Consider the following 12,919-nt stretch of genomic DNA (forward strand, 5'->3'; position numbering starts at 1 on the left):
GCCAGGCACCCCTGCAGATTACTTTTAAATAAAATGATTAAAATTAATCTAGGGGCACCTGGATGGCTCAGTCGGTTAAGCATCCACCTTCAGCTCAGGTCATGATCTCCTGGTTTGTGGGTTCAAGCCCCGCATTGGGCTCTGTGCTGACAGCTCACAGCCTGGAGCCTGCTTCAGATTCTCCCCCTCTCTCTGCCCACATCCGCTGCTCATGCACTCTCTCTCTCTCAAAAATGAATAAACATTAAAAAAATATAAAAAAAATAATCTAACAGAAAGAGAAATGGAAGTAAAATAAAAGCTGTTGAACTTGAATTAAATGTTTCGATACCACAAAAATTCTTACAATATCCCCTTTAAATATAAGAAAAACTGAATATAAAAATCATCAAGAAGTTAGAATCCTGCTTGCCTAAAAAAGCTGCAGTCCATGCATTTTCTTAGAGTGATTATTTCCTTGCCATTAAACATGAGTACATGTACATCCTTCCAGTCCTTCTGCTGCGACTTTCCCCTCATTTTTGTTAGGTATATAATTACTTCTATAGTGTTTACATTTTGTTCTTCAACAATAAATTCCATGGCTGTTTCGTCTTAATTCTGTATTTAAAATGTTCAAAACTGATCTTCAGTATTTTTAAAAAATCCTTAATTCTTCTCTTGATTTACTTGGGTTCATCCAAAAGCTGACTGGATTTCAGTATAAAAGACTTTTTTCAAGAATGTGGAAACCCTGAGTCTCATGTTCGAGAAAGACTGGGAATAGCCTTTATGCTAATGGACAACTTGGCAGAATATAAAATTTATGAATCATACCATCATGCTCCTAACGTTTGTAGACCTTGCTTTATTGTCATTTAATATTAGGTGTGGCTTTTGCTTATTTTTATCTGCTATATTTTATTATTGATGACTCTGAGCAAATTTTACCTTGACAGTGTGTGCTTTCTACCTGCTGACTCAATCCTCATTCCAATTAATTTCCTTCTGTTGTTCTGTTTGTTCTGGGCATTTCTTCAGGCATGCCAATTACTCATATACTGGATCTCCATTGCTTTTTTTCCATAACTATCACATTTTATAATTTTTAATGTTGTTTTCCATATTGTTCCATTATGTTTTTACTGGTGTCAATTCTATTTTTAATATATTTTTTAATGTTTATTTATTTATTTTGAGAGAGAGAGCAAGCAGGGGAGGGACAGAGAGAGAGGGAGAGAAAAAATCCCAAGCAGGCCCCGCACCATCAGCACAGAGCCTGATGTGGGGATCGAACTCATGAAACGTGAGATCATGACCCGAGTCAAAGTCAGATGCTTAACCGACTAGGCCCCCCAGGCCCCCCAATTTTTGGCTGGTTCTAAAGTTGCTTTCCTCTCTTTCCTTTCTTGAGCTTTGCCACTTGGTTTCATTGTCTTTTATTGCTATGTAATTCTTTATTTGTACCCCTGAACATCCTCTTTGAGATTTTTTCCTGTAATTTATAATTTTTATAATATTATTTTGTAATTTTTTCCAGTGAGATAGGGCATTCTTTGTTAAAGAATAACATGGGAGGGGTGGAAGAAGAATGTTGAGGCACTTGGCAGCTTTCTTTGGTGTGTTTCCAAATCTGTCAATTTCTTCTCTATGAGAGAATGTCTCTTAGATTCCCAGGTTTGGGCACTGAGGGGTTACTGAGGTCTCCAGCAAGCCTCTTTTGGGATAAAGCTCTCTGGATTACAATCTAGCAGTCACCTCTCCATCCCTTACTCTCTCATCTCTGGGAGACTCCCTTGGCATAGAGGCCAGCTCACAGAAAAAAATGAGCATCCACCTGACTTCTCCTTGGCATTGGCCCACCCTGCTATCATCCTGGTTCTTTGCAAGAACACTATTTCTCCTGTGAGGTCCTTGGATCTCGTTACTCAAGTCTAAATTTCAGTTATTTGGACGCCACTTCTACAGTTTTTGCTTCATCTGCATATCACCTCTATTATAATCAATGTTCTTCTTTGAATCAATTCCCAATTATTACTTATTTAAAAAGGAGGCATATCACTATCAGAAATGAAAAGCCAGTATCATTTGTGATAAATAGGAAGTAACTATTAAGGCAAATGCTGAAACAGAACAATGATAGTATGTTCTACCTAGACACAGTTGTCTGCTGGAAGCTGAGTCTGAGGGCTGCATATTCCTGGTTAGAAAGAGGCATCATTACAAATTAGAAATAAGTTGAAGACCATTGGCCCCAAACCAAGACTTTCTTCCTGATGTAATCACAAGTGGAAGAGAACTCAAAATAGCTTTTTCATTATGTTATTTGATATAATCAAATGACTGTCCGTGCACCACCTAAACTTATTTCCTGTTCCCCAAGTAATACAAGGCCCCCTTGCCTTTGAGAAACCCCACTCTCATTCAAGGATCAATGATTTGGTCCCTTGGGACTGTGACACTAACATCTAAGAAAAGGTGTTTCCTGCTCAAGGCTGGAGACAGTGTATATTGGCTCTCAGCATTTTAACAATTTCAGTGCAGATTTTACAGTATTTGGCAGGCAAACTTCATGGTTTGTGGTTTGAGGTTTTGAGAGTTTCCTTGTTTCATTAAAAACGGGGCTTTTTCTGTGTTTTTGCTTTGTTTTGTTTTTCGTTGCTTCCAGCAGATTTGGTGTGTGTGTGGGGGGGGGGGTCTGGGGAGGTCGGAGGTAGAAATATCTTTACTATCTTTCACTGGATCTGTATGTGATGTGCATGCCTCTCTCCCACTGTGCACTAGTTGGCACAGTTCCACGCTGCCAGAGCTCAGACCAGATACTCCAACTCAGCCCAGCACTCCACATCTGCCACACTCAAGGATTTCTAAGCTTGTAGGTACTTATCTGGGATACCAGAAGGGAGAGTGTGAAATTGCCTTAATGCTTCCGTCCCCTTACAGAACTTCCTTCCCGTTTTGTGGACTCAAGGTGTGTGTGCCTTCCCAACATCCTTTTTGAGAACAGTGGCCATATGTCAGCTTTAGCAGTGGATAGGTGTCTTCAGAGAGTATGAACCTTACACCCCCTAACTGTTGGTCTCTGTATCCTGCAGTGACTCCCTTAAATTTGCTGCATCTATATCACACAGAGGAGGTTCTGACCAGGTGAAAGATGTTGACAACGTCACTTTTGACTTTTCGAAAGAAGTTCTTTCTTCTCTGAGTGTTTACCTGAGTGTTTTGATAGAGTCAGTTAGAGGGGGTCAAGATGTGGTAAGCCTCTGGTGTTCTCTAAATCTTATAAATCCAAAGGTGGGGAGCTTCCCTCTCACACTGCAGGAAAAATGAGATCATTAAGCCCTAATGGCTCACACCAAATGAGGTCCCCCTCCACTTTGCTTCCACCCTTCCACTCATGCTAAGGATAAGTGAAGCCACAGCATGGTGCCATAGACACAGGCCCGCAAGATAAAGGGGTGGTGTGCACACCTTTGGGTGCCCTCATTCTGGCACCAGGAGCCAGCAAGCCTTGTGAAAGGCAGTTTCTAAGGTGAACAAACATATTTTCAAGCTTTTTCTCTATTACTCTTCTGGGCCTTAGCAGAACCATGACACCTTCCCTTTCCCAGACAGACTTGCCCTGGCTACTTGCTCATCTCTCAAGGCCAGAAGGAACAGGGATATTTTGCTTAATTCCAGCAGCTACATCCAGCCCATCAACCATTGTCTCACATGCCTTCAACAACTTCCTCCGTGGATTTTAAGCCATCTTCTCATATCACTGTCTCGTTAATTAAGCCCCTCCCACACATTTTTTTTTTTGGTGTTTTCAGCCACTGATTTATAATTTTTCTTTCTACCATACCTAGCATCATGATCGCCTATGAGAAGTTGTTGTTTCAAAATTCCAGCATGTCCTTATTTATCTTCCTCTACTCTAATGGTTGTACGTTACAAAACTGGTTCTACCTCACAATCCCTTGGGGACCTTTAAAAAACATCCCAAAGTTCAAGCCCCATTCTAGGTGCCAGGGATACTGAGATGGATGCCCAAGAAATCCCCAAGCCCACAAGCTAATCCATGCCTGCTTCCAGTCCCTCCTCCCTCTGTCCAGCCACAATGAAGGACTAGGTTTCACAGTGAAGGACCTCCTACTCAAAGGCAAACCTCTCAGTGAGCTCAGGTTCCCAGCCCCACTCACTTTTTCAGAGATTCTCTTCATTGGCTCTCCTACCTCTGCCCCATCCACCTATCTCATGACCATTCAAACATGTTCCAGTATTTCTTATCTTAAAAGACAGTCAAACAGAAAATTACCATTAGACTATCACAGTCATAACTGCAATAGGCAAGACCCACCAATGGATGCTAAATTTAGTGGGCGAAAGTTTAAGGAGAAACCAGGTATTTGCATAGTCTACAAGTACCTCACACATTCTCCCGAGACTTATTAATTACAATAGAAAAAATAACACCGTTAGAGTAGAGAGATCTGGCAAGTGCCACCTTAACCAAGTGTTCAAGGTTAACACCAAAAGTAATAAGAATATAAACTTCTTGTACCTCTGATATGGAGAATTGACAAAGAGCACATCACGTCTGTGTTACTCTTGCCAAAAGATGCATAACTTCAATTGAATCATAATAAAACATCAGACAAACCCAAGTTGAAGGGCATTCTTCAAAATACTTGACCAGTGCTTTTCAAAAGAGTTAAGGTCATTAAAGTCAAGGGAAAACTAAGAAACTGCTGCAGACTGGAGGAAACTAAGGAGCCAGGACAACTACATATAATGTAGGATTCTGAATTAGATACTGGCACAGAGAAAGGACATGGTTGTGTTCCAATAAAACTTTATTTATGGACATTGAAATTTATATTTCACATAATTTTTATGTGTCATGGTATACTCTTCTTTTTTAACCATTAAAAAAAATTAAATCATTTTTATGGAAAAAGTGGTGAAATCTGTAGAGTCTGTAATTTAGTAATGTTGTACCAATGTCAATTTCTCAGTGTTAATGATTGAACTATGGTATGTAACATATTAACATTAGAGGAAGCTGAGTGAAGGGTATGTGGAAACTCTGCACTGTTTTTGCAACTCTTTTGCAATTTAAGAATTTTTTGAAAATAAAAAGTAAAAAAACAAAACAAGAAAACCTCCCTGGGTCCCTCCAGCTAGGGCTTTCTCTTCTCTATTTTCCTTCAGGGTCAAACTCCTTGAAAAATATGTCCACACATGCTGTTTCTACCCCTTCACCTCCCATTTGCTCTACCAAAACCACTCTGGATATTGTCACCAATGGCACCCAAGTTGACAAATTCATGGGATCTTTCCAGACCTCATCTTATATGACCTCTTAGGGCATGTGACTCAGCTGACCGTTCCCTCCTTCTCGAAATAATTTGGCTTCCAAGAAGCTATGGGTTTTCCTTCTACACCTCCAGCTCTACCTTCTCATTCCAACATCTCAATGTTGAAATTCCTTAGACATCAGTCCTGGGCTCATCTTTTCTTCCTTCTGCACATTTTTGCCCCAGGTGATCTTATTCGTACCTCTGACCTCAAATACCATCTATCTGCCAGTGATTCCCAAATTTATATCTCTATCGTAGAACTCTCTGCAGAGCTCCAGGCTCATATATCCACATAGCTACCTAATATCGGACTTGGATGTCTCAAAATAAAACTTTTGATCTTCACTCTGGTATGTGTTCTTCCTTTAACTCACCCCTCTCATTAAATGATACCATCATCCCCTCCCATCCACCTAGTTGCTCATGTTAAAAACTTTGGTGTCATTTCAGGTACCCCATTTCCCTCACCCAACAAGTCCAATCCTTTATGAAATCTAAAATACATATCCAGAAACATTCCATTTCTTACTATATCTCCTTCACCCACTGTCATCTTCTGCCTATACTATAGTGATAAGTTCCCAACTGGTCTTTCTGTATCCCCTTTTGCTTCCTTCAGCCCAGGCTACAAACACTAACCACAGTGACCTTTTGGAAATAATATTCCATTATATCGTTCTCCTGTTTATATTCCTTCCATTGCTTTGGACTTCACACAGGAAAAACTCCAAAAATATTAATAATGTTTACCACATACTTCATGACTGGGTCTCTGTCTCCCTCTATTAACTAATCTCTTGCTCACTGTGTTCGGGCCCCACCAGCTTTCTCTCAATCCCTAACATACATAGACTCTTCACCTGCCTCAGGACTTGGCATCTGTATCTTCCTAAAATTTCCTCCCACCCCGCCAACAATTCACTTGTGAAATAGTCAGGGTAGACTAGATTTTGCTTTGGTAGCAAACAACCCCAAGATCTTGGTAGCTTACGCCTAAGATTTATTTATTGCTCATATCACTTTGTATGTAGGTCAGGGAGGCTCTTCTTCAAGTGGAGACTCAAGGGTTCAGGGTTCTTATAAATTGTGGCACCCCATATTCGAAAGTTAGCCTTTGTAGTTGCTGTGGAAAGAGAAGAAAGTGTAGGTGATTATGTAGGGGGTCTCTGGCCAGGCCTGGAAATGGCACATATCATGTTTGCCCACACCCCGTTGGCCAGATCACAGTCACATGACCTGAGTCTAACTACAAAGGGGAAAAAAAGTAGTTTTCCTGTGCGTCCAGGAAGAGGAAATGAGATTGGTGAGCACCAGGCCAGTTTCTGCCACATCCTGGTTAAAACCTACTCATCTTTAAAGAATCAGCTAAAATACTACTTCCTTATTAAGGCCTTCGAGCTCCTCCAGCCTAAATTAGGTTGATATATTTTATTGTAACAGCCTATAATTTTCCTTTATAGAATGATCACAATGGAAATTTTGCCTTTTGTTATGTGATTATTTAATATTTATTTCCTTTTCTAAACTGTAGGCTCTATGAGAGCAAGAAGGATTACATCTGTTTTGCTTCCACTGTTTCCAGCATCTATCACACTACTTGGTATATAATTGGCGTAAAAGTTGTTGAGTGAACAAATGAACAATTACACACAGTCATTCCCTGGCTCCAGCTAGCACACTACTTGTGGAGGAGAAAGGCAAGTAAGTAGGCAGTCATGGTTTAGTGGGATAAATGTTCCAGGCAGGTAAGCCCAGGTTGCTGAGGCAACCTGAATGGGCTGTCAAAGCTTCTCCGCTTTCTCTTCCCTGACAGTCTAATCCAGGAGTCTGCAAACTATGGCCTGCAGGCCAAATCTAGTTTACTGACTGCTTTTTACAGCCCAAGAGCTAAGAATGGTTTTTACATTTTAAATTGTTGAAAAGAATTAAAAGAAGAGTATATTGTGTCACATGAAAATTATGTGAAATTTAATTGCAACGTCCTTAAATACAGCTTTATTGGAACATGGTCATACCCATTAGTTTACTTATTGTCTATGGCTGCTTTCACACTGCAATAGCAAAGTTGAGTAGTTGTGAAAGAGACCACTTGGCCCTCTACAGAAAACGTTTGCTAACCTCAGATCTAATCCATGCTGAGTTTAAAAAGTCACTTCTATGTGAGTTACATCCAAGAGGCCATCTTTAATCCTCCCCTTTTCCTATTCTCAGGTCCACTGCCAGAAATTAGGCCCCATAAATTGTGTGAAAATCAAAAAAGGGAAACCTCACTAAAGGGGAGCCTACCACTCCACAGCAAATACAGGAAGAAATTGGCAATTACAGACTCCAGTAAGTGAATAGTCAAGAGGAAATAATGGTCAATTACAGGATCCATAGGAAAAGATGTACATTGTATCTCTGATAAGAAATTGACTGTCTCTACAACTCAGCCAATGAGAACCCATCATTACCCTGAACTCTTGCTTTTCTCCAATGGACTTTCCTTCAAAACAACCCCTGCCAACTTCCTCCTTTTCCACTAAAAAAACTCCTCTCCTTTGTTTATTGGACCTATGATTTTTCCATAGCTTGCACCCTCAAGTTGCAATTCTCTGATATTCCTAAATAAACCCATTTTGCTGGTAAAATAAATGGCTATTTTATTTTATTTTTTTAGGTTGACGGTTCTATCTTTGCCACAGTATTCTTGCCCTGTTATTTTTCTTTTTCTCCAGTCCATCCTTCTCACTGTAACTGAAGCTAACTTCCAAGAGAACAGCTTTGGTATTATAACTACTCTTTGAGACTCCCCAGCCTGGACTACAGTGCAGTTCGAAATCCACACTGCTTAGAATGGTAGTCAAGGTTCTCTATTGTCTTTAAGCACCTTACCTTTTTTAGCTGTTTCTCTTAGGTCATACTTCCACCCAGTCTTATCAATCACTTAACCCACCCTTGCCTTCTCTACTTCCAGGCTGAATGTCACAGCTCATTTCTGCAAGAAATGTCTGCTGCTGGTATTTCTATCTAACCCATCCTTTAAGTTGGTTATCTCAAATTCCTTCTTGCCCTAAGAGCTTTCCCTGCTCCCCTACTGAGAATAATTATTGCCATCTGTGCAATTCTCTAACAGTTTGTACCACTGTTTTGTTTCGCTCTGCTTTATATTTCCTGTGTATATACGGATTGTTTCTCACGTTCTATTGAAAGCTGTTTAGGGGAAGGTATTGTATTCTGTTTTATTAATCTCTGTATCCTTTTGATGACTTGGAGTATTTTGTACAAAATGGAAATGTCTATCCTTTGCAAAAGTCCTCACCGAGAGAGCTGGGATTGTGAATTTTTGCAATGTCTAGTAACTACTACCTGCATTTACGCACAAATTCCACTTAACTTGTACAGGGCACACTAAGGCAAGTAACATCTTTTTTAAGACACGCTGTCTTTCCGCTGGGCACACGTCCGTGGATCGCTGCTGGACCCCTCAGGTGTATCCGCAAACACGTGTGTGAGAAGCTCTTCCCTCTAGGCCCCTCCTCTGTCCATTGTGATTGGCGGACCAAATGTTCCAATCAGCCCTCCCCGCCTCTTTCACCAATAGCCAATCACAGACTCCAAGCGCCTCCTGACTACTAGACACTGTTTACTAACAGATCGAAGCTGGGGAATAAGGGGTGTGACAGTTCTGGAGACGTGAGGGAAGGGAAGGTCCTGACTGCGCGTGCGCAACAGCGGAAATGGGCGGGGCAGGATCTCAGGTCTCACCAATCAGAGTGGTCGCGTTTCTCCCTCTCCTGCCTCCCCGCCAAGCAACAACAATTCGAGGAGCTGGGCGGGGCGGCCCCCGAAGCATCAGAGAGGATTGCCCAATGGGAGCCGGCGTTCACAGATGCGCGCGCCCTGTGCCCAATAAGCGATGGCGGCTAGAATGGCTTCTCTACCTTGCTGACTGTGGGCGGAGCGGCCGGGAGGAGGAGGCGGCGGTGCAGGGGGCGGTTTGGTTGCGCGGTACTAGCGGTGCCCGCCGAAGGGGGAGGAGGCGGAGGAGCGAGCCGTGCGGCCAGAGCGGGAAAGAGACTCGTCGCTGCGTCCGAGTTCTGGAGCCGCCGCATCCCGGCTCCCGGAGCTGCAGCGCGAGCCGTGAGGAGCCGGGCGTCCGCTGTCTCCCGGGTTCCCGCGTAGGACCCCGCGGGATCGGAAAAGGGAGAAGATGGAGGAGGGCGGCAGCGGCGGCGGCGCCGCGGGGACCAGCGGGGACGGCGGCGCCGGGGGAGAGCAGCTCCTCACTGTCAAGCACGAGCTGCGGACGGGTGAGCGACCCCGCCCTCTGGCGGCCGGGCCCGGCGCGGGGGCGCGCCCTGAGGGCACGCGGGTGCCCGCACGGGCCGGGGGCGCGGGGCCGGGCAGTGGGCGTGGGGGGCGGGCCCGGGGCGGGGCCTCGCGGGCTGGGCGGGAGCCCGGGGTCCCTGAAGGTGGGGGCGACCCTGAGGGGGGCGCGGGCCGAAAGTTTTCCCGAGCCCGGGAATGAGCGGCGGGCGCGGGGCGTTGGGGCCGGCGGAGCGGCGGACTGCTGCCTGTTGGCACTCATCTCTGAGGATGTCTTCGCGCCCCCTTCCCTCACAGGTGACAGATCTGTCACTGCATCCTGTCCGGGGCAAAAGGTGCGCCTTCCTGAGTGTGGGGTGAACGACGGTTTGTTGGGGAGCCTGAGTCGCTTCTCCTCCCCTCGTGTCCTTCCCTAACGGTGGTCCCGGTGGGGGTTTGTGGAACCATCCCCTAAGCCCCGGGGTCCTGTACAGAGTAAAGGGTGGCTGTTCCCCGGGGTGTTTCACGAGTCCAGTGTCTTGTGAGGTAGATAGGGATCGCGGGCTTTCAGGATCTGAGTGCTTTTATTTGCAATTATCATGAAATACTATACTTGGCCTTGAAGTCTTTCAAAGGTCGCTTGCGAAGAAGGTTCTGTAAATTTAAAGCTCTAAGTAGAAGCGACTAACCAGCCTGGTTAAGCGCTCACGTTGTAATGTTCTAACATTTGAGATCACTTGAGTTGTCCCAAGCTTCATACTTGTGAGATTACTTTATTCGTTGTGTGGGTCCGAGTGGCTCATTTTGGAAAATGGTTATTTTGACTAATCACTACAGTTTTGGGTTTAGATTTGTGGAGCCCGGTCTCGTATTAGAGATACTTTTTCATTTCTGGACAATACATTTTAATACATTTAACGAGTTCGTTATTACTATTAAATGTTCTCGTGAGCATTTATTAAGGGTTATGATTCAGTTTCTTTGGCATATAAAGATGTAGATACAGAGCTTATACAGCAGATATCAGGTGCATACCTGGTACACCTCGTTATCATTTTGAACAGACTGTAAAGCTAACATCTGTCACCTGTTCTTTTAGTTTTTGTTATTTCTAAGGAGATTGCTGGTTAGCATTCCACTGCGTGCCAGTGTGGTGACTTAATTGAAGAGGGATGTCAAATACATGTTTACTTATTTCAACATTTTTGAACTTTTTTTTTTTTTTTTTGGTCATTGTGAATTTCTTATGTATCCTGAGCTAGTTACCCCAAATCTTTTTGAATTCCTAACATAACCTGTGTGGGTTTGGTTGGTTTGTTTTTTCTCTCTCAATTTAATAGACAACTTATGTTTTGAAAGAGCCATGAAGTCAGTTTTTTTTTTTTTCAGTAAACATTTATTCAGTATTAAAATCTGATTTGTGCCAGCAGGCTCAGTATCAGGTGCTTTCTGGTGTGGAGATTTTGAATTTCTTTCCTTCTTTCTTTTTTTTTTTTTTTTTTAAATCTTATGTAACAATTCACCGATTTATATATGTAGAATTGTGCTGTATCACAAAAGCTACATACACTCCTCAGCTGTTGGCCATGGTGCAACAAGCAGCTTTTTGCTAAGTGACCAAAGAGCAACCTATTTGTTATTAGCAGTAGACCAACTGCTCAGTTTCTGGGTTTTGCAAACAATGCTAGTTTTATAGATAACAGTGAGTGCTGCTTTACTTCTCCTTCTCTGCTAACCCCATGAATCATCACCTTCAAGTTTGCATTTTAGAAATTGTTCTGATAGATGGTGAGATTATCCTGAATTCATTAGTACTGTTAACTGTCAAAGGAAATGAACAGTCATTTTGATTTACTGCTGAACACTGGAACAACTGACCGGATATAGTGGTCAAAAATAGTGTTAAAATATAACTTGAAAGATTTGCTCATCTATAGCCAACTGCATCCTTGTCAGCACATGATGCTATAACAGGCATCAAAGTAATTTGATCTGACGTGGTCCTTTGCTTCTCACAACGTGGACAAGCATTATAGCCGTATCAAGTCAGCAGCTGGTGACTGTCCATTTGTGTCCAACACCATGTTGTATGCTCTAGAATGAATGAAAAGGCAATGAAAGTCACATGGAAAGCGTTCCACTTGTGTAGACATGGGAGGTGTTCCAGTTGTGTAGATTGAGTGGCCTGGTATACGTGGACATGGGATCGGAAGACTTAATTCTGAATCCTAGCTCTGCCGCTTACTTGCTTGGGCAAGTCACTTCAACTCTTTCGAGCTCACTTCTCTCATCTACGAAATGGGAGAATTGAATGAGACCCTGCTGAAAAAGTGCTAAGCAGTTTGCTTGGCACATGTGAGACACTCCGGAGATGTTGGTTGCATGTAAATCTGAAAATCATTTAATGATAGTATCTTTTCTTAAAGTGTGCAAATTAGTCCCATGTAACCAAGAAAATAAATCACTTATTTGGTGCTTAACCTATGTCACATTGCTGGCTCTCCTCTTTTCCTGGGTATATTTTGCCTTCTGAAGTAGAGTGGAAACTCCCCATGACCCCTGCTACTGCTTAGCAGCCTGTGTGTATCACTTCAGTAACATTTAACACACAGCGCTGTAATAATGGATTCATTTGTCTGTGCTAGACTGTAGGGTTCTTGAGGGCAGACACCGTGTCCTTTGTCCATTTTCAGCCCCTGGTGTATGGTATGGATTCAAATATTTGTTGAATGAATTCGTTGAGTAGATGAGAATCCAGGACCAAGCAACAACCAATAGTTGATTGTATTTCCCAGTATCTTGTAAATGTTAAGTGGTTGATAAATTGATGGCATTAATTATAAACACTGAAGAATGGAGTAAACGATTGCTTGAATCAGTTAAGCATTTCTTGTCACTTTCTGTTTTCTAGGCTAAATGGCACTGGTGATACCAAAAATGATAAGCAAATGTTTTGCGCTCTGATAGGGGAGGAGACGATGTGGACCAGTAATTAGGATATATTGTCGTAGTCATAACAACAGAGGGATATACAGAGTATAAAAGCAGCAAAGAAAAGGTTAGGACCTTTAGGCTTCAAATAATCAAATCTCTCTGTTGAACAGCAACAACAACAAAAAAAGAGGGAGGGATTATTGGAAGGATATTGGATTACTTTACCCACTCATTTATTCAATAAATATTTCATTGCCTCTTAGTCCTGAGTGCTGGTTTAGATGGTGGGGTTACAAGATAGATATGGTCTTGCCATTGGAAGGGCAGAGTCGCGTCAAAAATCCCTTGAGCCAGAGACATATGTTGTTTGTACT

General features: G+C 42.7%; 1 protein-coding gene across 2 annotated transcripts in view; it reads left to right on the plus strand.

Moving 5' to 3' along the window:
* The first annotated feature begins 9,269 nt into the window (after nt 1–9,269).
* RPS6KA5 (ribosomal protein S6 kinase A5) overlaps nt 9,270–12,919 on the plus strand; it is a 177,396-nt gene continuing 173,746 nt past the window's right edge. Inside the window, exon 1 of one of the 2 annotated variants that reach the window (XM_049612320.1) lies at nt 9,270–9,616. In XM_049612320.1, coding sequence (XP_049468277.1) covers nt 9,517–9,616 — 100 coding nt within the window. In that variant the 5' untranslated portion in view covers nt 9,270–9,516. Of the gene's footprint in view, nt 9,617–9,663; nt 9,968–12,919 lie in introns of those variants that run through there. The other variant, XM_049612322.1, reaches the window with a different exon arrangement.

Source organism: Panthera uncia, assembly GCF_023721935.1.
Source record: "Panthera uncia isolate 11264 chromosome B3 unlocalized genomic scaffold, Puncia_PCG_1.0 HiC_scaffold_1, whole genome shotgun sequence".
Classification (NCBI taxonomy): Eukaryota; Metazoa; Chordata; class Mammalia; order Carnivora; family Felidae; genus Panthera; species Panthera uncia.